Here is a 27,871-nt window from a genome sequence, read left to right on the forward strand (position 1 = left end):
GAGACATCCCTGGCATGGCATGTGTTATGTGGGAACTTTACTATCAGAGAAGCAGGCACCTGTGGATTACAGATCCTTCAAAGCAAAATTGCAGCAGAGTGTAAATTTTAACCTCACATACATAAATACCACTTAAATCCATTTGTGGATCTAACTTTTAGGCCTTTTTAAAAAAAACCCTAATCTCAGCAGGTGTTTTTCTCTCTTTGCTACTTTTCTCTTTCCCATCTAACCTGGGAATTAAAAGAGGCAAGCAGTTTACAACAAGGCTACAAACCACAGTTTGGAATTAAAAAAGACAGAAGGCCAATTTGCTTAACATCTACCCCACTCAAATGAACCTCAGGTTTGTTGGGCATTTATCCCTCAAAGCACACTTGACAATGGGGCAACACGATGCTGAAATGCTCAAAGGCAAAACTCTCTGGGATAATCGGTTTATATGTGCATTGACAGAGTGTGCCATTCATTGTACGGCCAATACAAACCCCTTTTCCGTGCTAGAAGACAGAGGGCTCTGGAGGTTTGCTGGTCATGAATGAGAAGTCTCACTTTATATCACAACATAAGCTATCAAATGTATCATGAAGCCATGCCAATGCATTACAGTGCAGGATAAAATAAAAAAAAACATGTCAAGATACCTCTTTAAAACAATGCAGACTATACATTCATAGGATAGCTCCTTCCCAGGTACTGAAAATATGGGCTAAATGCTAGTTTCAAATCTGTGCAGCAGTCTCCTTGACTAACATTTGGCTCTCAGTAAAGAGATTACTGTAGGATTAAGCCTTACCTTGGGAGGTAGAGAAGAAACAAATCTCTAATTATCTCTACTCTCGTACTCTGGCCATGATTTCTTTTTCTTTGGGGAAAAATAAACTTTGTATTGTCTAAAGTTTAATGTGTGTATTCTTTCATTAGTTTTAATATATTTTAAAGTATTAATAAGGTGACTTGTAACTTTTATTTTCTAGTTGTTACATGTACTTTTTAATAGCAATATTTTTTGTAATTGTTCTTGCAGCATATACACATGTTCATGCTAAAAAGCTCTCTTTTAAATATTTTACTCTATAACCTGAAATTCCCTTTTACGTATGACGTAAACCACTTGAACCACTACAGGAGAAGGAATTTTGGATTTGCAATCAAATAGTTTACTTTTTGTTACTATTTAACTAAACTATTGATAAATATTTGCAAAGCAAACTCTCTTTGTTAATGACTAAACACCATCAAGAACAGAAACAACCTTCCTCATTTAGAGAGGAATGCCATGCAAGGGGCAAATTTTACTATCTTATTCTTCCTCCTAGGGGCAAGGTTGAAGTTGGAAGAAAAAAAACTGATGAAAAAAACAAAGAAGTCTTGATCTAGAAAAATAAAAACATGTCTCTGCTGAGTGAAGAGGGAAGGAAGGACCTGCTTTCTAATAATGTGAGAGAAAATATAACTCAGTATGTGACTCTGACGGAGAGAATGAGAAGTTAATAGCAGACAGGAATTGCAGTTTAAAATAACTTCAGAAAAGCACATGAGATGGTGCTTTTGGTGAAGAGGAAAGAAAAAGATGAATGCAGAGAAGAAAAGATGTATAGAAATTAGGGAGACTGAAAAGACATCACAAGGAGGTACAGGAAGAGAGTAAGGAAAAATCATGAGGAAGATGTGAGAGGGAAACATGGATTGTTGCATGAGAGGGAAAACCAGGATAAGTATTGATGTTGCACATGCAGAGGAAATTAAAATCACCAGGAAAATTCACTAACCTATACTAAAGAAATAGGAGCTAGAAAAGGAAAAAAAACATGAAAAATGAAGAAAACCCTAAGTTATCTGTCATTTTCTCACTTCTACTAAACCTAATCTAAATTACACACACTTTTGTTTGACTTAGAGGAAGTCAGGAAAGCTCTGCAAAATGTTTTTTTCCCCTGGAAAATGAAGTGTCCAAATCACAATTTTCCTGAAATGTTTCTATTCTGTTAGGAAAGGTAGAACAAAATATGTTATTCTGAGTTAAACTGAATTGATGTTAAGTTTGCTTAACTAATCAAACCCCCTGATCTGGGGTTAATCTATAACTAAACTTTTCCTGCGTGAATTGTTGTAGGGTTTCTGGGGAGTTATTGTTCAACTACCATGTTGTATTCAATGGATTAACTTTCCCAAGGAGGATTGCAGCTTCCCGTCTGCCAAAACTGTTACATTATACACTACTTGCAGGAAAACCGGTATGTCATGGGAGACATTGCCTAAACAGACACCTAGTCTAGAGACAAAAATAGGAGTAAGGCACAGAACTGTTTCTTTCATAGAGCCCCCCCTTCCTACTTGCACTTATTATTTGCTTCCAGTCCACAGCCTTATTATGGTTTTCTGTTTCCTACCCTCACCTCCTCTCACACCCAAAAATATGTCTTCTATGCTCCATGCTCTTACCACCGCTTCCACATCTCTTTCCACGTTACTGTCGCCTTCTCTCTGCCCCCATCCTTATTTACTAGACACTGTCTGCTACAAAGACTAGTATGTCTGCTATGAAAAGTAATATGCTGCCCTTGGTATTTCGGGCACATCAGCCTGTCCAGGAATCTTCATTCTCAAATGGCTGTCACTCAGACCCTTTTCATGAGCCCAGAAAACAAGCCTCTTAGCCGATGCTAGTTAAGGGGTTGATGGAGGATATGAGTGTGTTTGTAAAACATGAAGTCCTTGGTGTGTGCTGGCACAGAGGATACATATTTATAGGTCAAAGAAAAAAAAAAAAAGACTCAGTACCAACAAAGAATTTCAAGCATAAAAATGAGAACATTTTTCAGTTATGTGTTGTGATGTATATGCCCAGGGGTGTAACATGTATGTGGTGCATGTGATAGGTGTGTTGATGATAAGAAATGTTTTCAGCTCCTGCTGATTTTTTCCTTACCCCTAGGACTTGTTATAGAAGAAAATAGATTTCCAAAAATCTGTTACAAAAAAAATAGAGTAAGATAGTTGCATCTAAGATGTACAAAAGAAATTTAGCCTTGGATCACAGTTCAGTTGTAACTAAATTTCTTCTGGCTTTTTTAAAGACAGCAACTTCATATATTTTACAAACTAAATAAGCTTATATGCAAAATTAACCTCTATCTATTGCAAATTTGTAAGGCATTTTAGCTTTTCCTTCTGGAATCAACTAACCTCACCGATTAGTCACACAGGAAAAAATCTTTTCAAAGCTTCCCTCCAAAGAACATTTGTGTCTGAATGATGAGAGACCTAAAGGATGAACCAGTCAAATGTTCTCCAAACCCTGAGTAAATAAGCTTTGTGTTGGAGAGGAGTTGTCTTCAACCCCCACAAAGGAATTTCAAAGGTGTGAGTTACTCAATGTACTTATATTTTTCAACAGAAATAACAGATGTTCTCGAGTTTCTCCAAGCTGTGACTCCAACTGTTGTGCTGAAAAAAGTCATGGCCCAGCTCCTACAAACATATTAAAACTGATTTTATTTCACTTTACATTTTATTAGCCAATTGCTCTGTCTATTTATACCATTAAACATGATGCTTTCAACGACAAAGGGACTCATCACACACTAATTGAAACCAATGTCAACACTCCAACTGGGTGCCAGAGTCCTTTACAAACATTTGCAAGCATACTCAATGAACTCATGTATAAAAAAGTCAAATCTTTGCATAATCTCTAATGTCGTGTGGCATTCAGAATACCAAAATAATAAGGATGGGAACGAAAGCAGTTTGTCAAGGATCTGTCCCTTTCCTGTTACACCCCAAAACTATAAGGTTAGACCTGCCTTCTCTCTATTTTATAAAAGAGGTTTTATTAGATGCCTGCTTGAATAAAGCATATATGAATCAGTGATGCAACCATGGCATAAAGCTCATGAACTGTTCATTTAGTGCAGGACAGGAATAAATCAAGTTCACAGTGGATAAGTGTACCTTCAATAATACACAACTATCATTTGCATGTCCTCTTTTGGCCACCTCATCCCCTATCTGCGAGCTTGACAAGAGGTAGTACATGATGTGCAATTTCTGAATTAGGCTTATACCAACTGGTCATCTAGCATACCTTAGGGAAATGGTAATAGCTGAGCTCCTTCCAAAACCTTTTCACCATGGGAGCCCTCATGTGATTTTCTCCCTACCTACCTGTCAATATTCACAAAACTTCCATGATTCCAACTGGTTTTGATATTTAAAAACAAATTTCTTCTCAAACTTGGCAGAAACTGGTCCATAGATTCAAAATTTGTTATGGACAGATTGATAGACAAAGAGCGTGAAACCAGGTAAAATAGTAGTATTGCACAAAATTAATGCAGCCCATGCTGAATACATTAAAATTGCCTGATTGACAGACCCTAGAAAGTAATTACCACAGTGAAATCATTAACTAGTACTGTGTTAACTCTGTGGAGCTCTGCCAACAAAGATTCCCTTTTAGTTTGTCAGTGACCTAAGAGAATTGTATCTTTCTCTTCAGGATTTATGGGCTGAAATACTAAAAGAGTTTGTTATCCAAGTCAGACAAGTCTATCACAGTAAAGTCTTCACTTAAAATCTCTGTTGATAACACTAGTCGCTTGTTACAGCCATGTTCATAAGCCCAAGAAACCTTCTTAAGCACAATACAGGTTGCACTTTGTTACTTTAGGAGGTACCAGATGATTACAAGCCACTAAAAAGTGTACTTAATTTTGTCTCTCAAAGCAAATTACACAATTTTTAGTTTAATATAAAGTCAGATAAAGAATGCCTGTCTTCTTACAGCATTGTCTCAATCAAAATATACTTTTGAAGAAAACAAAATGTCTTGACTGCTGACAATCGAACCGATTTTATAGAAAATAATTTCTCTAGTGCCTTGTTTCCTACACACACCAGACGAATATTCAGAGCCCCAGCTCTCTACACATTCATGGCTAAAAAGACGTGAATGCGTAGCCTTTGAGACTTTTTCACATAAAGAAGGAGGGAGCCTTCCTTACCTGTAGTCAGAGAGGTTTTGTCTGTTTATGGTTTATTCATATAGTGTGTACATTATTTGAACGACTTCAGTCAAAGGCCTTTTTACTATGTACCTGCTAAAATCAACACTTAACATCCAGATGATTAATAGGGTTTGCAGCTTAGGAATCAAGTCTTTCTGAATACTAAAGAGTCAAATATCTAGTGGTGTTTATTGGGTGTATAATCCACCTTTTAAAAGCGTAAATATTCTGAAACTTCATGGCCTATCACCTTAATTAGCCAAACTACTAGACAATTAAAGAGACATTTTATTATCAATGCTTTTTGTTCCCGAGTGCTAGAAAAAAGTTTTGCTTTTCATTGCCTGCATGGAGAAATTACTAAGAAATCTACTGAGAATTTTGCTGAGAATTGTACTGAAATCACCAATATTAAACTTCATATAACTTCGTATCAGTGAATGGCATCAGGGACTGATCACCATCCCAGAGGGACTGAAGCCCTCTACTCTCAACTGGCATGTGTGTTCACACTACTGGGGCTCAGTCGTATTGAAGGCTTTGAGAGTAGTTTTTGCCCTTTCACTATTCAATCCATAGACTCTCTTGTGATTAGTCCAACAGCATGCAAATGATAGCTGGATATTTTTAAAGATATATATAACCACTGTGAACTGGATTGAGTCATGCCCTGCACTGGGCTCATTTTAAACCAGTAATTCATGAGCTGTATTTCATGGTTGCATCACTGGTTCATATGTGTTTTATTCAAGTAGGAATCTGATAATACTTGTTTTATAAAACAGAGAAGACACCTACCTTCTAGTTTTGGGGTGTAACGAGAAAAGGACAGATCCTTGACAAACTGCTTTGGTTCTTGTACCCATTATTTGGTATTCTGAATACTTCAAGACGTTAGTGATTATGCAGAGACTGGACATCTTTAGAGGCATTATGAGGTAATAAAATCATGGAAAACACAGAAAGGAGGCAGGCTTATTGCTGGGAGCTGTGACATAGCAAACTACCATATAGAAAACCAGGTTTAATTTGTTTGCTTCCCATACATCTCTTTTATGTAGGCTGCCACACAGAATAAAACAAATGCCTGACATAAACTCTAGTGTATTATGTCAACAGAGTCATCTTTATTAAATGTACTTGTAATCTTGCCAGAGAATGGTATCAAAGTTGTTTGACAAGACCCATTTTTCTTGAATAAAACAGGCACTTTATGGTCATGAATGAAAATGTGATATTCTTGCTGCTAAATATTGAAAGCATGTAGATCTCGCAGTTCTCCAGCTTTCTATCCACCTCTCAGTGATGTCTTAAGTCTCTAAGAATCTTAACTTGCATACCTTGGTTATTAGCCTAAATTCTGCTCCAGTCTCATCACTTCCAATAGCTTTTTGGAAGGTGTAACTTCCAACAGAATATTCACTTTACCTACACGAGGTGATAAAATAACAGATTTTCCAAAAGGAACAGAAACAGGGAAAAAATGTCATTTTATATTAGCCTTCCATAAAACAGAATTGTGCAGAACCACACGTAGCCCCATTCTAAAACCAAAATTCTAAACAGATGTGGCCAGATGTTTGTCCAGTCAGCATTGTGGGTGAATTTGATTGTGATGCTGGTAAGGGACCTGTAAAAAACACCAGTGTGCCCCCATCACACCATCCTGAGCATGGTTCTCACTGAGTGAGACAACCAGGGTGACTACAGCCCCTCAGGGTGCAATCTGGTAATACTACTAAGCCAGTAACAGTCATCTGCCACAAAAGGCACAGCCCCGATCCCCCTCTTGCTCTCTTAGTCCCTATGGCAAATTTGTTCCTGGAATCAACAGATTTAAGCAACTTCAGTATGGCAAATTAAACATCCTAGGTTGGAGCTACTTCCTGGAAGGTTGTAACACACTTAAAAACAAGACAAATAATTTGGTTTACTCCGTTTTTATTATTAATACTACTCTTAAAATTACACCTAAACTCACCCTCATTGTAGCTTGCACTGTATAGGCATAAAAAAAAAAAGAGACTGTTTTAACTTTGACGTGCTTATTACTTATTACTAAGCTTATAGAGAGAAGATGAGCAGGAAGAAGATGTGATACCAGTTCATATGAAAAAGTATATCTAGCAAAACAGTTATGTAGCTATGCTCGGACTCTGACAAACCTTGGGGCAGAGACAAGATGCTTGAAAAAGCAGAGGAAGATGGACTTCAGGGTATTTACACAGATTTTGTGCTATGCATAATCAGCAACATGGGTGAAAGCATGAAAGTGAATGTACAAGAGTGCTTTAAAAGACTGGCATCATTTATATAATGGCAGTGAGGTGACTACTTCTTGCTGTTGTAGAGGAGACATGGCTTGAAAAGTAAAGAGAAGTCATTTGTATTTCACACAGTGAAGAAAAGGGAGCCAATGGCATTGTGCAAAAAAGAAGTGACAGTACTGGGACAATGAGCCAAGAAAATGTCCTTTGCAATTGGATTGAAAGACAATGAAAGTGTTGTGAAGTGCATATACATTATGCACATAGCTCCCAGCAGGTTGTTCTGGGGGGGAGGGAGGTAGCAGGCCATGGCACCTGAGAAGGTGAGCAAGACATACCTGAAAAAGATAAAAAACAGTAACAGGACAGAAATCAACTATTGAAAACAGACTACAGCCCACAGACTAACAACTTGAACAGCTGGTTTGGATGAGACAGGAGCCAGCACAAATGCATCCTACCATTAAGTGTCCTGTAATTAAAGGTTAGAAATATTTTATAAGAAATTCTTACAAATCTGATACTGCAGTCTGCAAAGCAGCAGTAATGCAGACTCACTCAGAAACAGTGTCAGTCCTGAAACACTTAAGCACATGCTGAACTTCAGGTAAACTGGACAGTTCTTGGTGTTTGCTTTCTTAAAGCAGAGGTGAACCTCAATTAAGTTTAAAGCAATTGCATTATAGTTACTGTCTTTCTCCCAGCATCTCTACAGTTTTCCCATCGGGACTTAAAAACTGTGAGCACACAGAGATCAAGGATGAGTCTTAAGAAAAGGCCTGTCTCCTGCCAGAACTCTTAAGCACTGATTTGGGGATACAAAGAAGATGTGGATTTGGGTGAGCAGGCTACCCATGGATTCTCCCAGCATACTGAATTCCCCTGGATTGTAAGGGTCTAGGTATAGCATAAACAGTAAAGCAGTTCCTGCTTTGTCCAAGAAAAAAACCGCTTTATTTTCTCATTCTGTCCAGGTGTTGCTCTGCCAGGGAAAAGGGATTTCCATAAGCCTTTAAGTGTTGTACACTGACCAAATTCTATATTAAAAAGTTCCATGTGGACAAATCAGACTACAGGACACATTTAGAGAGACTCGGGAGACCTACAGGAGTACTTTCATGCAGTGACAGCAAAGAGTACTCTGATAGCTAGCAAAATTCAGCTGTGAGCTGCTAATTATCATGTGCTCCAAACCTCTTTTCACAGACTAAAACCCTCTGCAGTTGAAGCTCTGCAGTCTCTGAAAAGCTTATCTGGAGTTTATCCTCTGGAGGCTGTGAGGAGAAAGGGAGTGACCCTTCCCTGACTAATTATGGAGCTTTATCTGCCTTCTCAGATGGAAGACAAAATTTCAATTTTGAAAGCTCTTATATAGTCTTGCCGTATTTTTTGCTGCTTTAAAAAAATAGTTACTCAGTTTTGCACTTGAATAATTACTCAGTTTTATTTACTCAGTTTTGCTTTTTGAGGTATAGGGCTCTGAGAAATGATCCATCATCCTTTTCCCAGGAGGAGAAAAGGTTGCCCTGGTATAATCAATGCCTCTTTCTGTGCCTGCATACAGCCTGGTGGTTTGAGCCCAAGCTGTATCCAGCCTGGGAAGAAATGGTACCACCCCAAGGTTGCCTTATAGTGGGGAGATGCGCCACCTTTCCAGCATGGCCTGTAAGCAATCAAAGACAGGATCACCCTGTGCTACTTAGCTCACAGCACTAACAATATGAAATAGTCCTATAAATCTTTAATATTCTGCATCCTATGCCTTGTTAGGGTTTCCCTCCTTTCCTTTTCTAGGACTAGAATCAATTTGTGTTTTTGTTCTGATCTACAAGTCTATGAACTTCTAAATACACAGCCATCAGGTCTTGCAATCAGACAGTTCTTTATGACACTCCGTCTGGGTTGTCTGGCAGGCTTTCACATGACACTGTCTTCTCAGCATAGTAATGTTTCATCTGGTCTTTGGTGGAACACAGATAGTTTTAATATCTTTGTTCATTATCTGCTAAATGCATTTATTGAGCAACACTTCTTACCTAAATAAAAGCATAGCTCTACATTTGGCATTCATTTCTTACCAACAGATTCCCTCTTACTGAATTATGGAATGGTTGCATTGTCTTAATTCTCTCTATACTGTTTTCAGCTGTAGTGTTTTTCTTTAAGAAAGGGGTTTTGCTTCCTCAATCTTTGCTAGAGTAAATCTGATCACTTTTAAGCCACTGTTCTGCATTTAAATAGAAGGACAAGAAAAGAGAAAACACCCTTCTATGAACTCATCAGGAGTTTGCATCTTGGAGATCATTTATTTTATTGTTTTACTGTATTCAGCAAATAGAAAACCACAAGCTTGTGCTTATGGTATCAGCAGTCAAGGCTCTAGCTTGTAAATAAAATGAGTAACACGGTAGCTGTAAGTTTAATATTTTGCTAGTGTTGTTGCCAGCTCCCTCTTGTTTGTGTAAATGATCTCCATGCACTCACTGTAGAAACAAACCTCTGTGCTGGCCCAGCATAAGAATGTATTTCATTTTTGCCCCAGTGTTAGATTTTGAGTTCCTGTCTGCAATAATTAATTATAAACCATCGCTCCCAGGCCGCCTTCTCTGTTACTGTTTTCTAAACAGCAGCTCCTGATTTTGTATATATAATGATTATTATTTCTTCCCAGGTGTATTACCTTACATTTATCTATATTAAATCTCATTTCTCTTTCCTCTGTCCATCTCTCAAAAGTTGTCCCTAACCTTATTCTCCAGCAAGGAGAGATCCTTTCTCAGAGCTGCTTTGTTTACGAGATGCATTGCTGGAAGGGCATAATGGGTAAAATAATTGTGTAGCTCTTCTATACTTTTCATTTCCTCTTTTCTGCATTCCGATTCTGCCCCCTCTGATGTAGTCATTGACTTCAGTTCAATCAAGAACAAGCATTTAAAGAGCTGGCCCATTGTCTGGATAATGGCAGTAGTCCAGTTATTGAAATTTCTTAATCCTTTGTTTGGATTAAATTTCTTGTTCTCTTCTGAAACAGGCATGGGGGATGAGAGAGGAGATTAAACTATATTACACTGCATCCGAAGCCTAAAAAAATATTTCATAAAAGCGACTTGTTAATACTCTCAGTGTCTGCTGTATTTCTGCACCTGAAGGAGGTTGTCTAATTTCATGCCAGCACTTTTATTTTGGCCTGTTTGGATTCAGTTGTATCTCTACTGAACTTAAGTTTGATTTTTAGCTGACAGATTTTTGGTTCTGGGCTAGCTTTTGGCACAGCAGCCCCAGTACTCTACATCATCATTGATTTGTACCCTGATGTCTCTCAAGTCTTCTGTAATTCTCTCTGCATATCAGCAAAATGACGATGAACTAGCTGAAAGCAACCCTTTGGATTTTAGATAGCCTTCAACAAAATCTTGCCCAGGAAGTAGATTTGCCTGATCCCAGCCAGCAGCCTAACTGAATCTGGGCAAGCCCCTCATACAGATGAGAAAGTGAATCTTTTCCACCAGTGTCACTTGAAATGTTCTTGAAATGGTCTATAGATAACAACAGTTGCTGCAGTAGCCTACTCAGGGGTTTGGGAGTTCCTGCCCCCTTCCTGGCTTTGGCACTAATGATCATGCAGTCCCGCAGGGAGTCAGCTCAGCAATGATGCTAATTAATTACTGCAGACAGGAACTCAAAATGTAACGTTGTTGAAAAAATCAAATGCCTGTGCTGTTTTGTCTGTAGCTGGTCTCTAATGGCTGCATTTGGGGAAAATCTTTAGCACAGCTAAGAGCAAAAGCACTCTCTCACTGCTGTTAAAGAAATACAGTAGTGAAGGGCAGAAGAGTAGCAAATGCAACAAATTAGAAAGTGGTTAAAGTAACATGCAGGATAAAGAAAAATTAGTTCTCGACAGTTTTAACAGTAGGGTGCTCTTAGGAAGGATACTGCTAGAAACATAAGACTGGAAGAGACCATCCGGGTTACCGAGTCAGTCCCTGCAAACACAAGCTGTCATTCAATAATCACTGAGTCTAGAATGATCCACAGAATATCAGCTCTGCATGCCTCTATACATAACAGGCCTCTTTCAACATCTTTACAACAATCTTAAGACCTACTGTGAACACAAAAAGTCACATCAGTAACGTGCTTCAGGAAAAGAACAAGTGAAATCATGGACATTGTCATTGTCTGAGGACACAGGTTCACGATCCAGCCTTTCTCTCTTCCCCTTCTCACCACATGTACCACCACACTGCATCAGATCAGATCACAAGTTTGGCTGAAAACTCACTGTATAAAATAGTGATTCACTTTCAGCCACATCAACTCCCTGAAACCAGTCGAAAATGAGCAGCTCTTTTTTTGGCAAGCTTAGTTCTTGGCTACAAAGCACCCTGGACCAACCTACTGCTCAGCTGCAAAAATACCAGGAAGGACCATGATAGCTCTGACTTAGATAAGGATAAACTGCTATGGAACTGCACTCCAGAGATGAAATTTCTCATTGCAGCAAAGCTAACCAAATGGCTAGCTGCCACTGGAAGGAGCAGTTCCATACAAGTCTGCCCCAACTGGCACTGCTACTCAATCAACTATTCAATAACTACTCACTTTTTATGGTGAGGTTTGTTTTCCTCTAGTTCAGCTCGCCATGGCCACCAGAAAAGTGGAAATGCATGGCCAAGGAGGAGGGTGAGAAGTAGAACGACCTCACTTTTTTGCACTGACAAACTGCTAGAGTTGTGTGGTTGCATTGCAAAGCTGTGCTGCATAAGCAGTTCCCTTCAAATGCTCGTATCTGCTCCTGTACCATTCACGTGCCAACATCCAGTCATACAGCCTTGTGATGGACAGAATCAAGGACCTAATTAAACTCAAAAAGTCTGGAGAAAAAAAAGCACTTTTTTCAGCCAGAGTTGTTCCTTGATTGAGTTCACATTAGAGCTGAACAAGATTTGCCTGCATGATGGCAGAACAAGAAAAAGTGGATAGTTGTAGTAGATAAGGTGTTGGAGGCGCTGTGGACAAAATTTTCAGATGATCCGAGGAGGTCCATTCCTGAGCGAGTGTTGGTGGTAGCCTGCTTCAAGCACAGAGCTGGACTAGATGACTTCCAGATGTCCCTCCCAAACAACATTTCTGTGATTTTAGAATTGCCTACTACAGGAATTAAAAGCCATACACCAGTACTCACGGCAGCTTTTGTACATGTGCTAAATGAACTATACTATTGAGTGTATTTTAAACCTACACAACCTATTAATGACAATGTTTCTCTTACCAGTTTTTCATGTGTCTAGACTTAAGGCAGCCAGCTCTGTTAAATTTCAGCTCTTCTTGGAGAAAACTCCTAACTGGGTCCTATTTCCACTCTCTTGCTGTCCAGGAAAGCAGTTACTCAGAGCTTTCTCAGAAGACTGCCACTGCGCTCTCTCAGTTCTTTGCCCTTATTCCTCCCTTAGTTCTTCTACTCTGAGCACAGCAAGAGAATAGTTCCTCTGCTTCTCTTCCTAATGTAGGACCTCTCCTACAGGAAGGACAAAATTCACTCTTTACAACGTAGCCTTTCCCTCTTTATTTAGAAAATATGGGATCTACCATCTTATTGGTAGGATTATGGATCATCTAAATAGCAAAAAGGGACATAATACAACAGAAGGTCTGGCAGGCATTGTTCCTTTAACTTACAGCACACATTAGGTAATGCAAATACACATTCAGAGTGCAAGTGTCACACCTCCACAGTTCTAAGGACTGTGTCTACCAATCCATTGATACACGCGACGTATCCAGCAAATGCCAGCTGTAATATATAATAACTGTTTATCAGCTGTATGAAAAAAGGAAGTAACTATTAGGATGTGACCTTGCTGTACACACAGCATCAGAAAAAACAGTGCTCATGATTCAAGAAGGATATGTAAACCCTAGAGAAAATTCACACAGAGGCCAGCAAAAATGATGCAGAGGTTGAAAAACCATCTCTAGGGTATAGGGTTTAAGAAATCTATCAAATCTTTCAGAGAAGAGTGGTGACTGGATCACTGTGCACAGATATATACATATGGAAAAGATACTTGATAGTAGGGGGAGCTTTTCAGTCTTGCAGACAGAAACACAAGACCTAATGACTGGAAACTAGAGTTAGACAAATTCAAGATTGAAATAAGATGCAATTTCTTAACAGTGCGGGTAACTATACACTGGAACAACTTACCAGGGGAGGTGGTAGAGTCACCTTTGCTTGGAGTCTTTAAGGCAAAATGAGGTATTTTTCCAGGAGACATACTTCAGTCCAGCCTCTAGGAAAACTCCTGAAGGAGATTAGGCAAAATGACCACTAAGGTTGCTTATAGCCTTCCAGCCAGGAAGCCTTTTCATACAAGTCTATGAATGCACCCCAACAGAGTGCCTGCTATGTTGTTTGAGTTGGGGAACTGAGGCTGGGTCTACAGTATCAAATTTATAATGTCCCTTCTGGAGGAAATAGTGCCCTTGTATCCCAGGCTCAAATTTGATCTAAATATTTATCATCTGCTAGCAGCAGATGGATTTTTTAAATTAAAAACAAAACAAAACCAAAAAAACCCCCCAAACCCAAACAGAAATCAAACATTTATTGCCTGTAAATATTTACGTAATTTTCATGGATAACGTTGGCTTTTGTGTGTCTCTCTTTAAAAGCATTTTGCTAAGTGCCATGACTTTAAAAGTCAGAGATATCTAGCTGTGCATGCATAAATTTTCCTGGCAGACACAGTGGAAAAAAACTAATTGAAGATAGCATCAAAAAGGATTAAAAAAAAAACCCACCCAACTTCGTTTTCTTGACTACTTACTCTGTGTGAGTCTTTCGCTTAGCAATATTATTTTTTAAAATCTATGTTCCTGCTATTGTGTGCTCACTATTACTGTCATACCTTGGATAAAAAAAAATAGGTTGATGACATTATAAAGTTTACAATGATTGCTCAAATCTTCAGGGAACCGGATCCCTCCCTGTGACATTAAACAATTTAGAAAACACCAGGAACAACAATTCCAATATCAAGAATCTATTAATTTTTGTCATTTTCATAATTTCACAAGTGTCAAATCTTAATCCATTACACCCAAGTATATTATGCTGCATAGTTCCTCGCTGACTTGCCATGTGCTAATTATTGATGGTTCACTACATTCTAATAAAACCTCTATCTCATCTGTCTGTCAAATGGAAATGAAATAACAGAGAGAAGTTGCCAAAATGACTACTTGAGATCCTTTAAAAAATACAAAAGAGGAGAAAGATGTTCTATTACCCTCCATCCCATAGGTGATTCTGAACACTGCCTCTTGAACAATGTTTTTGTTTTGCTTCTTCGGTTTACCTTTTTCTTACTAATAAGCACCAGCCTTCACACAAATATCAACCTGAATCTCCAAATTATTCTGAAAGAATGCTATGTTTATGGATATATTAATCAGTTATTTGAAAAGACAGAAACTCTGCAGTCAGTGCTTTGGGAATACACTTGCCACCCAGTTACACAGACACAGAATTTATGCTGTAGTCACAATTGTATCTCTAACCTGAAACATTGCTTTGTCTCTCTGAAGGGAAGGTAGGTCTCCTGATAAATGTACTGGAGGAGGCTGTCCTTTGCTCTTTGCCATACTGCTGTCTGCCTCCGTGACCTTGCAGTAGATTCACAATTTCTATAAAGTTATGGTGAAAAAATAACCATGCCCTTCTTTCCTGCTCCTCTCAGTACTTACAGTCTTAAGAAGTGGACCAGAAGAGTTTTAAGAAGCAGCTATGCTGGATGTCCATTATTCCACAGCAACAACTCACAGCCTGAAATACACACTTAGAAAGGGCATCTTCTGTTTTTACCAAGAGGGAGGTAATCCCTGGCACAAAGCCACATCTGACACCTCTGTGTGGCAAATGCATCTGTTACTGCAGCTAAACCCTACAGGGTTAATGAACAAGAGGCCACCGGCAAATGATTCCTCTCTCTGGATGCGCACATATGGCTTGATGCAGCAGTATGTGCAGAATCCTCCAGCCAGGTCTGAGCCAGAGTCACAGGCACGGTGTATTTGCATGACCACAGTGTTGTATCTAACCTAATTAGCACCATATCCAACCTAATTAGCACCACCTACCAACAGGGTTAAGTACTTTGGGTGCAGTGGCACTCATATGCAAGTCTACAGCTGCTGCTTTCTATTCTGCAAGTAACTGGATGAGTATGTGCTCTGTTAAATCCTGTGCTCTGTTGTATGGTGTAGAGGTGCCCTCTGTCATGTTTTTTTTAAATAGCAAACACAGATAATTTTATTTTACTGCTTCCAAGGCAATGTGAAGCTTCACTCACTGCTGTTTTCCATAAATTTTCTATTTAACTGAATAGGAAAAAAATGCTTAGCATACCAAAATACTAGGATAAAATATGTTTAGGATATGCTTCTACATGTGTCTAAAAAGAGCCCAAACAATGAAAACAACTAGGTGAAAAGAAATCCCTAAGTCTCTGTGCTCAGCTGCTCATGTAAGCGCTGACTCTCTGCTATCTTGTCTCTGGGGCACTAATTTACAATTCTGTAAGATGTTACTGTAAACTGCTTAGTAGCAATGCTACGTCCATTTGCACAAGCATGAATGATGATCCAAGGTGTGAAGCAACAGAAAATCAGCCTCTGGTATTTATATATGACCTTAGGGAAGTACATCTCCTTCAGGGCATAGCTTTGGGAATTTTTATTTTCCAAAAAAAAGATTCTGTGGCAGTTTAATCCCTTTTTGCTTCTCAAGTAAACTGATAGAGTCTGCCCATTTCAAGCTAATACATGGACACATTAAACGTAGTAATGAAACCCAAAATTCCTACAAGCAACTAAACTGGGCGTTATCAGCTGGCAGTTTAACACATGTCATGGTAGAAGAAATCTTGAGAGATTTGAAGGATGCAGCAATTGCTTCAGGGAGGGTATTCCATATGTTGAGGGTGACCAAAAGGACATCATTAAAACAGCTACGAGAAAAGCAGATGGAACAGATATGGAGACTGAGAGAGAAGAGGACAGCAGATGACAGGAAAAGGCAAAGTTGTGAAGTGTTGTGGTCCAGTTGAGAACGCATTTGAGCTGACAGAGCATCCAGCTGCAGCTGAGTGGGTAGGCTCCATGGACACTCAGCAGAACAGCCACGCAAACCCTTAGAAGTGAATGCTTCTGTGCCAGGTTAGCTCCCACAACTGGCTCACTTGGGTGAGATAAGCACCAGTGTTGGCACAAGGGAAGTGCCAGGAACCAACCCATGACAAGGGGTGGGGAAGGAGGCGCAGCACTACCCTTTCGGCAGCAACTAGCTATTAGCTTGGCTTAGCTCTATCATCAAAATCAGGTCATGGCTCAACAGCTAGCAACCGTGCTACATAAACCAGCATAAGCCACTGCTGCTCTGCAACCCCGTGTCGCACGCCACTTGTCCCTGCCCCAAACCCAACCCCTCTGTTGCACCAGAAGTGCTGCCTGATAGACTAGACTGGAGAAATAAACTGGTTGAAAAGGGTGCCTCTCCTTTCTCCCCCATGCTGCTTTTCAGCCAAATCGGGTTCCTAGTCAGGTTTACCACACAGCTGAACAAAACAACTGTGCCAGCAAACTAGCAGGCATATCAAAGAGACAGGAGTGAATGGCTGGGAGCAGAGACTGTCTTAGGCCAACACAGCTGCCAAAAAAATTGTCAGACTGCACTCTCAGAGGGCTAGAGGGCTTGCAGAGACAGGGAAATCTACGGAGATATACTAAAGAGGTAAGTACAAACAGGAGCCACAGAAATAGGCCAGGGAGATAAGTGCAAGAATAGTGTTTCAAGGGACCTTTTTGACAGGTCAGGTCAGGCATAGGAAAAAAGCTGTCATAAGCAGGATGAGAGATAACAAAAACCTAAAAAAGCATATCTGTGATGTGGGCAGAGATAAGAAGAGACTTTAGAGAAGAAAAAGAAACAAAATTCATATACATCAAGATAAACAGGTCAAAAAAGAGAGTGGAGTCAAAGATGACTGCCAGGTTATAGGTCTGATTGACAGAGAGTAATTCTGTGCCTTCCAGGACAGGATCACAAAGTCCCTACACAGAAAAAAACAAGGGTCCTTGTGTGGGAACTGCAGATGGTGTTTCAAGTTGCGGTGTTCTCTGAAACACTATACGACATTTCCTCAACAGGTGGAAGCTTTTAATTTTGCATGAATTCCTATGTAGTTTTTCCAAATGAGCTTAAAAGCTAACATCCTTGCACTTCCTCATAATGGTAGAAGTGGCCAGTATCGACAGCATTGCCATGGAGGACAGGGACCAAAAATTCTTCAGATGTTTTGTAAACCTTCACATAAGAATCCAGAATGGGCCAAAGCTACATATTTTAGCCTTTACATTTTTGAGGGGAGAAGGGGCATTCAGATTCAGGAGCCTTGACTCTGCCTCCACTGTCATTTTGTTACTGTCAAACCCTAGAACTACAACTAGGAGTGTTTAAGAGTTGGTTTTGATGACAAATTATTACATCAGGATGGAAAATGAGTCCACATTTGTCTATTTCAGTAATGGAATAAAAAAGTAAGCCTCTCTCACTTTTTGGAGTTATACTCAACTTCTGGAGCTATTTCCAGGCAATCTTGTCTCCTTCAGTGCCATCAAGTGGAATTAATGTGGAATATCACGCCTATGCACAAGGAGGATATACAAAAATACCACAGCACACAAAACAGCTCTATATTTTCAGGAGGTGCTGTTCATACCAGGTAAATTGCAGGTTGTCAGGGATATTGGTATAACAATAATGAAAAACAGAACCATGATTTTCAATAGCAATAATTCAAATTAGATCTGACATTGTTGCCTAGAGTCTCAGGAAAGCTCCTTATATCATTTCTAAAATAGTTATTTGTGTCTGCAAAATATGTAGCACATACAAAATTCATCCTGGTACAGCATGGTATAAAGATTTAATAGCATCCATTTGTGTAATGCACCTATCCAAAACCCAAGCCAATAAAATATTAGTTGTAATTTTTCTTTTCCTCCAAGGCATGAATAGTTTGACTGAAGGAGCAGGGGCATCTAGAGTTATAGGTGCTCACACTCTCAATAATACAAGTATTTTTAAAACTTATTCACACATATCTATATTGTATTACATGTGCATACGTGGACATGCATTTGTGTTGTATACACATATATATATATGCACACACACAAATAAAAGTTCAGTAGTTATAGCCTCATAACAGATTCTTTTTTCAGATAAGACCTCTTTGCCCTTTTAGTGCTTTCCTGAATCCTCCTGAATTACAATGAACTCATGCCAATATTTGCATTAAGATTCCTAAGGCTGTTTTCTTGCCTTTTCCAACTCTAGGGTAGAGCTGTCTGCCAAAGGCCTAAGGCTTCCTACCTAAAAACTCTTCAAAGGTGGCTTACAAGATGGATTTCTGCAAACAAATGGATTTCTACCTCTTTTGTTCCTTTGTAGCACACAGAAAAGACAAGAAAATGTCTTACACTAAATTAGAATGGCAGAATATTTTCTTGGTCTTACTTACCCTAGCAGATGTCTACTGCAATGGAAAAAAACATTGAAATGCTAATGTCTCTGTGCTTGCCGAGTTTTAACTTTCCTTTCTCTGAGTCTCTGTTCAAATCCCAGTAGTTCCTCTGTCAGTGCTCCCCTTCCCATCACAGCTTGTCCCTTTGCTCAGAGTCAAGACTTGATTCTGTTTGATTTTATCAGCTCTACCAATGTGGTCTCATTCTTCTGGTTTCCTCCCTGGCTTCCGCGTCTATCCTCTTTCATTTCTCTTAGTCCTAGGCTCCTGGCATACAGTCCCGCTCCGATTCCTCATCTATATGTACTTGTCCCCTTGCCTTGAACTCGTTCTCCTTCATTTCTCCTTGAGAATTTAATTTCCTTCCTCACCTAATCCCTGCATCCTATTCCTATTACTCTCACGTTAAGCTTTTCTACCCCCTAGCAGTTTCAGTCTCACCATTATCCCCTGCCTCCATACTTACTGTTTCCCTCCCCTCAGGCAGGTCCTTGTCCCCTCACCATTCATATCAGACACACTCAGGCACCTGTGAAGAGGAGAAAACAGCAGCTTTTTGGGAGCACAGCGGATGGTCTGCACAGCCTCACTCTCAGTCCAGAGACCCACCACAGTCCACAGTGGCAAACAGAGGTCTATTTTTGGCCCTGCAGCCCGCAACTAGGGTAGACTTGACTGCAGTAGTAGCAAGGATGGTGGCGACACATGCTAAGTCAGGAATGTGGAAAATTCATTTCTTCAGAAGCTTATAAATTGTGCTAAGTGTAGTCAGAACATCAGACACACCCCTCCCAATTCAGTTTTTCATGACGAATTCCAAGTCTGCTCTAGAGCATTTAAGCACTGCAAAGAGAACTTCTCCACAATATCTTATCGTAGACAAAGCCCTTTTCTTCCTGCCTTTCTTCTTAAATCATGTTTGGTAGCTGTAAAGTCATCCTAAACTTCCATCCTTGGTATGGAAAATTTCACGCCAGGCCATGGATGTTTAGCAAGTGGCATACTACCCAAAGCATAGTTTAGCTAGCAAAATTTAGCAAGTGGTATGCTACGTTTAGCTGTAGTTAAAGCTTAACAAACTCATTTAAAGGAAAACAACTGACAACTCTATTGTAGGCATTGTTATATATTTCAAGCATAGCACATTACTAAATACAAAATAGTATTTAAGCTAGTAGTAAGAGCACATATGTATAAAGGAAAATGATTATCAGTTAAGCTTTTCATTTTTACCTTTCTTTTTATCCACTGCAATTACACAATACATTTTCCTCAGTTGAGAAATCCCAGAAGAGTGGATGATTTTGTAATCCAGAGCTGCTTCCAGTAGCATAACAACAGTTGCATAACTGTGGTGAAATAAAAACACGGGTTTACTCTAACTTCCCTTCCACTGACAAGCCTACATAGTCATTAATGCTCTTTTAGCAAGTATTTTCTTTTATTCCAGGGATTAGTTTACTGAACCGTAATGACTGGCAACCTTGGTACATGCAGACACATCTCCCTGGAAGTGCTGTCTCTTGCCTGGCTAGGAGACCTTCCACAACCTGCTCCAGCAGAACATGTACATTATCTTAAGAAACAGCAAAATGTCTCTTCCCCATCCTTCTTCAAGCTGCATTTCTAATGAACTTAAGCCAGAGCTCTCAAGTGTTTACTTATTACTTATAGCAGGGACCAACCTACAGATGGTGCTCAGAGGATTTATTGTGCCAGGCCAGTAAGATCCCACTGTTATTGCCTTTCTGCAGCAATAACTCCAAGCTTTATCTTTGCATTGCTGTGATGTTAAGGGCACACTTCTCATATTAAGCTGAATAAAGAGTGTCACTATATATTAACCTTACTGCACAGAACATAATTGAACTCAATGGGGCTACTGCCCTCTGTGTTTCAGCAGGACTTGACTTTGAAGAAATAATAATTCACTGGTTTACAAAGGCAGAAATAAACTTTATTATACAGGAAGTGCTGGCGCAATACTGTGATTATAGGCACTGGCATGATTCACCTTGGGATTTTAGTTATACCTTGCCAAAAGAAGCTATTATCAAGCCCCAAATGACTCTAACAACACTACTATCAATGTGGCATTTAGAAGTTCATTCCCTAGTGGGAACAAAACCATCTCTTTTCTTCCAGTGTTGAAAATTAAATGCACAGTATTACTACCATCAATGAGGTGTTTAACTTCAAAATTGCCTTTCCTGGTGAGAATGAAAATGCTAGTTGCTTCCTTTTTTAAAATTAACAGCAGTGTTTTTCTCTCCTTTCTACCACACATACTTGTTTAATCAACCTGAGACACAGTATGTCTCTAGTGCTCAGAGACCATTGCAGGTATACACCTATGTTTGGCTGTGCATGCATGTGTATGACATCCCATGCTCCGGGGCTGGGATCTAGCCTGTTGCCAGTATGATTCAAGCACACAATAACAAAGTAGGAAAATATGTCTGGAAAAAACACATAGTGAAGACAAAAGGCTTAATTTTGGTTTAAGTCATCTTTGTACCAACAACAAGGCTATGTTGATGCAGAAGGAGCATTAGAGAAAATTAACCCAAAATTAACAGCATACGGTGCCAGAAAGGTACCACACCATAGAAGTTGCTCACTACAGCCAAAAACTGTTGTGAACCATTCCAGAAGCATGCAGGACTGTCCTCTGACCTTTCTCCAGCTGTCACCTATGTTTGTGTTCACATATATGGTCAGTGGGCAAAGAGGTGAAATGGCTCTCAGTCCATTTCTCCTCTAAAATTGGGCAAGAAAAAGTTGTTCTAATCAGTCTTTGAGCTACTCTAGGACCAGATAATGTATTACGCTCTGTAGCTGTGCTGTCTCCAACATTCCCTAGAACAATGCTTTTGGAGGAGCCCGGGACTCATAGGTAAGTCCATATAATCTTATGCAAATGGGGTGACCAAAAGCAGACACAAAACTCTGAGATACGGAGGCCTACCTCTGACGTTTGGCATCAGGAGCTGTCATTCACCCAGCAACACCAGAATATGACTTCTGGGGATCCTCTGAGTGTACAGGATGCCCCTATCACCCTCTGGAGTCTAACCATCCCCAGCTCCTACTCTTAACTGGTATCTGAGCAGCTCAACATGGACTAGTCCCTAGTCACTTCACTTGGCGGCTCAGATGGTTGTGGAGGAGGACAGGGCATTCAAGGCTGTGTTGTTTGCTCTGTTACCCTTGCAAGAGTACAGGCAGTCCTGCTACAGCTACTCAGGCCTGGTTGAATTCCCGCTGTCCCTGAGGGGCAGATCTCAAGCCTGGGCCAAGTCCCAACTGGCTTTGTTAGAAAGCAAAACTGGCTCATTGAAGAGTGTGAACAAACAGGCTGGCAGCACGGATGATCTCAACTCGAGTGCAAACTCAAACCTATGTTTGCCAGGGATTCCATTCACCCTTCCCTTCTAGGGTCTGTATTGACCATGAAGTCAAGAATCATGGTATCACAAACTCAGAGGTCTAGGAGAATGGCCCACTTAATTTCTAAGTGGAAATCCTAGTGTGACAGATCATGCCCCTCGTGTATTTGAGCCTACATTACCAGATAACCACATGCAGGACTGATACAACTAATGCCTGGAAACAGATGGGTAACACTACACTGGTGGTGACCACAGTGCTGTTTCTAAACCTTCTGACATTGTTTCTAAACAAACCCATTGCTCCAAGACACCCACACCAGAGAGTATACAAACTTTCTGCCCTTTTCTTCCCCTACATGCAAATACAAAACAATGGTGAGTCTGCCAGGTCCCATCCCACTCATTACTGTTCGCTTGCTCTCTGTCACTGAATTATTCCTGCTGATGCACAAGCTAACATCGTATGGGCTAACCAAGTGAAGGAAAAGTACTTCCACTCTAACAATGGATGCAGAGCAAAAGTGCATTAGACTGTTTTTTTCTGGCTTAGTTTCCTTAATCACTTGGTTTTGCACCATAGAAGTACTACAAGATAAACCACTACCTAACAATTTCCATGAAATAAGACACTGAAGTCACTTAAGGAGAAACACTCCCTCCTCAAATGCAATCTACCTTGTAGTCCACTTCATGATGACACATAGGTGTTAAAAATTGAAAACTTAAGCAAACACAGACTTCTAATTCAGGAGGGGAAATCAATACAGCTCTCCTGGGACAGTCCCTTTGGAATTCAAACCTCTCTCCTCTGTTGCACAAATTCAGCAAGCACCATCTTGGCAGACCGAACCTTGTGGTATTTTCACAGCATGCTTATCACTTTTTCACACAGAATTCTCCAACTGGTTTTGAATCGAATTCAGGGGTAAACTTTTGCAACATGAAGACAGCCTACAGAGTGGTGTGAGTAATTACCTGAACCCTTTGTAGCCAGCAGCCCTCATACTTAGGACCCCTCATTCCATGTTTCCTCCAAAACGCTACAAAACCCATTTCCTTGCCACTACCTCCCCATCACACACCCAGGAGGTAAAAACATGAACTGATCCCATGAACTCTGACCTCAGCAAAGCCGGAACAGATCTGTAAGCAGAACTTTTGTTCACACTTTCACCAGGCAGAATACAAAGTGAGTAATCGTGCCCGTACCATCTCTTTTCCCCCGGGACCCCAAAAAATCTGAGAGAAGGAAACAGGCAGTCTGTCACAGGCTCGAGGGCTGAGGATGGCACGTGAGCACCCCTCCAGAAGCTGACACCCCTGTGAGCATCAGCCTGAACGCAACAGTTCGCGTGCGGCGTCCACACGCGCACTGCGAAAAATCTGAGACTTCAAGCTGCAGTACCAAGGAAAAAAAAAAATAAAAAGAGGAAAAAAAGCTAAACCCAACCCAGTCCGTGGGCCGCTATAATGGAGTGCGCTCAAACGGGCACGGGAAGCGAGGGGTCTAATGAGCGACGTGCTCGCCGTGACCCCACCGCCAGCGTCCCGCCGCGCCGTGAGGTACCGCCCCGGGGGGGCGGGGGGGGCACGGCCGACCGTTAAGGCGGGGGCGGGGCGTCGCGCCGCTGGCCGCCTCGGGCCATTGGCGGCAGGAACGCCCCCTCCCTCCTCCCCCTCACGCGCCGCAAAGCGGACTGGGGCGGCGGCCTGCCGCTCGCTCGCGCGCGCGCCGGTTGTGAGGTCATCCCGCGCGGCCGGAAGGAGCGGAGCGGAGCGGTTGTTTCCGTTGGTGGGGGGGGGGGGGAGGAGGAGGAGGAGGAGGAGGAGGGCGGCCCCGCGCGCGGAGCCGGGGCGGGCGCGGCGCGGCGGGGCGGGGAGGGCCATGGCGGCGGGGAAGGCCATGGCGGCGGCCGAGCCCCTGGGGCGGACGGCGGAAGAGGTGGCTTGGGCGGAGGCGCTGCGCGGGGCCTGCGAGCCCGAGCACCACTGGCGGCACCGCCGGGAGTTCCTGCTGCGCAACGTGGGGGAGCCGCCGGCGGCGGGCAGCGCCCAGCTCCAGCGCCTGGTGTCCCTCTCCATGGTGTGGGCCAACCATGTCTTCCTGGGCTGCCGGTGAGTGCGGGCCGGGGCGGCGGGCCCCGCGGCGGGCGGCGCGGCCCCCTGACGGCACCCCTCCCCTCCCCTCCTCTCCTCTCCCCTTGTCGCCCCTCCAGGTACCCGCCGCAGGTCATGGAGAAGGCGCTGGAAATGGCCGAAGGCATCCAAGTGACCGGCGCGCCTGTCCGCACCACGAGAGATGAACTGGTTGCCAAGGTGAAGAAAAGAGGCATATCAAGTAGCAATGGTTAGCAGATCATAGCTGTGACAATACATAGGAGTCTAGAAAATGCTTGTTTTTGAATGTTTCTCGGTTTGCCTCGGGCTTAGAAAGTAGCGGAAATAATTTACTCCTTAAACTCCTTGTTAATTGTTTCCCCTCTCTGTGCTGTTTTTTCCTCGTATACCTGTAAAATAGATGTAACGCATACGTATCCTGTTGCTAATGTAGAGCTCTTGTTTTGCATTTCTGCAACTGGTGCACTTTAAGCTGATTATTTTTTTAAGGCGATGTAGACTATTGTGCTCCAGCTCAAACGTATTCTTCTTTGCCTTTAGTACTAGTCGGACGTTATTGCTTTGTGAGAAGCCTGGTTTCTTAAAGAAATTCTTAAAGTGCTATTGTAAAAGATGTTTTTATGCTATTAGTAGACAAAATACACTTGTTTGTTTGTTTTTAGGTCAGATAGTCTGTTTAATGTACTTTGGTCATTTTTGGTTTGGGCTTCAAGAATAGAAATACATACTTGCCTATGGGTCCCAAACCAAAACCTAGAATCTTGCACCTGAGTGTTTTTAGGCTTTTGTCCAAAAAATACTAAAATATTCAGAAATAGTAGATTAATACTTGAAATTACAGTTCAAAGTGTATTTCCAATATATACCTTTTAAATTCACAGAAATTATTGCTAGAAGTTTTTAGAAAATAGATAAATTGTCTCTAGATGGATATTTCATAGTGCAGAAATTAAAGAGAATAACATACTTCACTTGTTTTGCAGAAGGGGTAGAGGAGCCCTCCAAGAAGCGAGCTGTGGAGAAAAGCAAAGATTCTAAGGATACTGGGAAGGATGTGAAAACAACTAAGGCAGAAGCCCTAAAGGAAACAGAGAGCACATTGCCAAAAAAGCAGGAAAAAGATACTAGCAAAGGTCCAGAAAGCTCCCAGTCAACTTCCAGTTCAAATCAAGAAATGGTCACAGCATCAGACATAGAAACAGAAGGAAAATCTGCTAATGCTGAAAATACTACTGAACAAAATCCGTCTTCATCTGAAAAAGAGTCAGGAGAGAAGCCTCGCTTGAATCCGCCTAAGGAAAGCAAGTCTGAAAATGTGCCGTCACCCGAAAAGAAAACTACAGTAAGCACAGCGCCACCGGCTGCCAAGAGTGCCCCGCAGGCAGTGGCAGTGCCAGCGGCGGTGCCACCGGCTGCCAAGAGTGCCCTGCAGGTGGTGGCGGTGCCACCGGCAGTCAAGAGCACCCCACAGGCGGAGGCGGTGGCAACGGCAGTGCCACCGGCCACCAAGAGCACCCCGCAGGCAGCGGCAGTGGCAGCGACAGTGCCACCCACCACCAAGAGCACCCCACAGGCAGCAGCAGTGCCACCGACCAGCAAGAGCACCTCGCAGGCAGCAGCAGTGCCACCGACCACCAAGAGCACCCCTCAAACAAGTGCTACATTGCTGTCTTCCAAAAACCAAGTGAGTGCCCCAGCATCAGTGTCCAAGAGCGGCGCTCAGGCGGGCAGCTCGCTGCTTCTGGCACCCAAGAGCAGCACTCAGGCAGGTACCTCGCTTCTGCTGGCCTCCAAGGGCAATGCTAAGGCGGGCTCTTCGCTTCTGGCCTCCAAGAGCAGCGCTGAGGTGGCTGCCTCGTTGCTGGCTGCTCGGAGCGGTGCTCAGCAGGGATCCTCGCTGCTGACTTCCAAGAGCAGCGCTCAGGTGGCTGCTTCACTGCTGGCCGCTCGGAGTGGCGCTCAGCAAGGTCCCTCGTCACTGGCCTCCCGGGGTGGAGCTCAGGCAGGTGCTTCCCTACTGGCCTCCAAGGGTGGCACACAGGCTGGTTCACCACAGCTTGCCTCTAAGAGCGGCTCACAGGCAGGTGAAAGCCCTGCTAAGGCTTTGTGCAAACCGTTAACCAGCGAAGATGCAAAGGAAAGACAACCTTTTTTCAACAGACTGTACAAAGCTGTAGCCTGGAAACTGGTTGCTGTTGGAGGCTTCAGTCCTAACGTAAATCACGCAGAACTTCTAAACTCATCTATTCAGTCTGTAAAAGCTACGTTAGATGTTGCTTTTGTTCCCCTGAAGGAGCTTGCAGACTTGCCTCAAAATAAGAGCTCTCTAGAAAATATAGTTTGTGAACTGAGGTGCAAGTCTGTCTACTTGGGTACTGGCTGTGGTAAAAGCATGGAAAATGCCAAAGCGGTTGCTTCAAGAGAAGCTTTGAAATTATTCCTCAAGAAGAAAGTTATTGTGAAGATCTGTAAAAGAAAATACAAAGGTAGCGAAATTGAAGATTTGGTACTTCTGGATGAAGAATCAAAACCTTCAAATTTACCCCCAGCTTTAAGAAATCCTCGTGAGATCTTGTAGGGGAGAGTCGCTGTTTGTACCTGTAGAGTATTTCAACACAAGGACTGAAGGTTAATTTTGTACTTTAAAAATGTAGGCTTCCAGATATTTTGTATTTCTTTCTCAGTTTTGCAAGACAATGATAGTTCTTTCACTTGGTAGCAATTGTATAAAAAACTTGTCAGAGATGACAAGTGCGCATTTAAAGGTATGCCTTAATATATAGCACACTAGTGTGCTGTTTTATTTGCAAAATAGTCTACCTAATTATTCTATTTTTAATTAAATGACTAAGGTACAATTTGCTGTTTAAAACCTGACAATTTTGTAATTCTTACGATTTGATGGCAGTGTGCTCAATTGTCTACCATGTCTTTTTTAGCCACATAGAAGTATGTATATAGGGACCATAATACTTGAATGATTGAAAGTTGTTTAAAAATTTCAATCAAAAAGTTGAATCATCTGTTTCAGGCTTGTTGCTCATAATGTTCACTGTTGCTCATACTAGGAGAGAAAATAGTTAGTTGATTATTTTTATGGGATGTTTTCATAACACTCGCAATATAAACGACTCCCTGATCCCATTTAACATTATACTAGCAGGTTAGATCCCATTTAAAGTTATACTGGCGAATTATCAATTAGCAGTCAAGTCACAGCTACTTCAGGCACCAAAACTCTGTAAGCCGATTTAATTTATATTGTGAAATATCATTTACAGGTTTTTTTTCAAATAAACATGGATTTCTACACTAAGCATATTTTGACTGCTAATAAAACCTCTGGGATATGCTTTTATAGTACTTTGGTTTTGGCCATTAAATATTCCAGCCATTTCAATAACTTTGCAACACCTTGAGAAAAGCTTTACTTTGAGTGGCTTCAAGGTGTAATCCCACAAGGATGAGTTGTTTTCTTTGGATGCGTAGCT

At 41.5% G+C, this 27,871-nt stretch overlaps 1 protein-coding gene across 2 annotated transcripts; it reads left to right on the forward strand.

The window, feature by feature from the left end:
* The first annotated feature begins 24,073 nt into the window (after window positions 1-24,073).
* CDKN2AIP (CDKN2A interacting protein) lies at window positions 24,074-27,720 on the forward strand. 2 transcript variants are annotated; one of them, XM_069787807.1, is made up of 4 exons: window positions 24,074-24,377; window positions 24,479-24,609; window positions 25,364-25,812; window positions 25,852-27,720. In XM_069787807.1, the coding sequence occupies exons 1-4, from the start codon at window positions 24,148-24,150 to the stop codon at window positions 26,956-26,958; spliced, it is 1,917 nt and encodes a 638-aa protein (XP_069643908.1). In that variant the 5' UTR covers window positions 24,074-24,147; the 3' UTR covers window positions 26,959-27,720. The 2 variants fall into 2 exon arrangements, with proteins under 2 accessions (XP_069643908.1, XP_069643900.1); XM_069787799.1 differs by having other exon boundaries at window positions 24,075-24,377; window positions 25,364-27,720.
* The last annotated feature ends 151 nt before the right edge of the window (window positions 27,721-27,871 follow it).

The sequence above is a fragment of the Haliaeetus albicilla genome, chromosome 1, assembly GCF_947461875.1.
Source record: "Haliaeetus albicilla chromosome 1, bHalAlb1.1, whole genome shotgun sequence".
NCBI lineage: Eukaryota > Metazoa > Chordata > Aves > Accipitriformes > Accipitridae > Haliaeetus > Haliaeetus albicilla.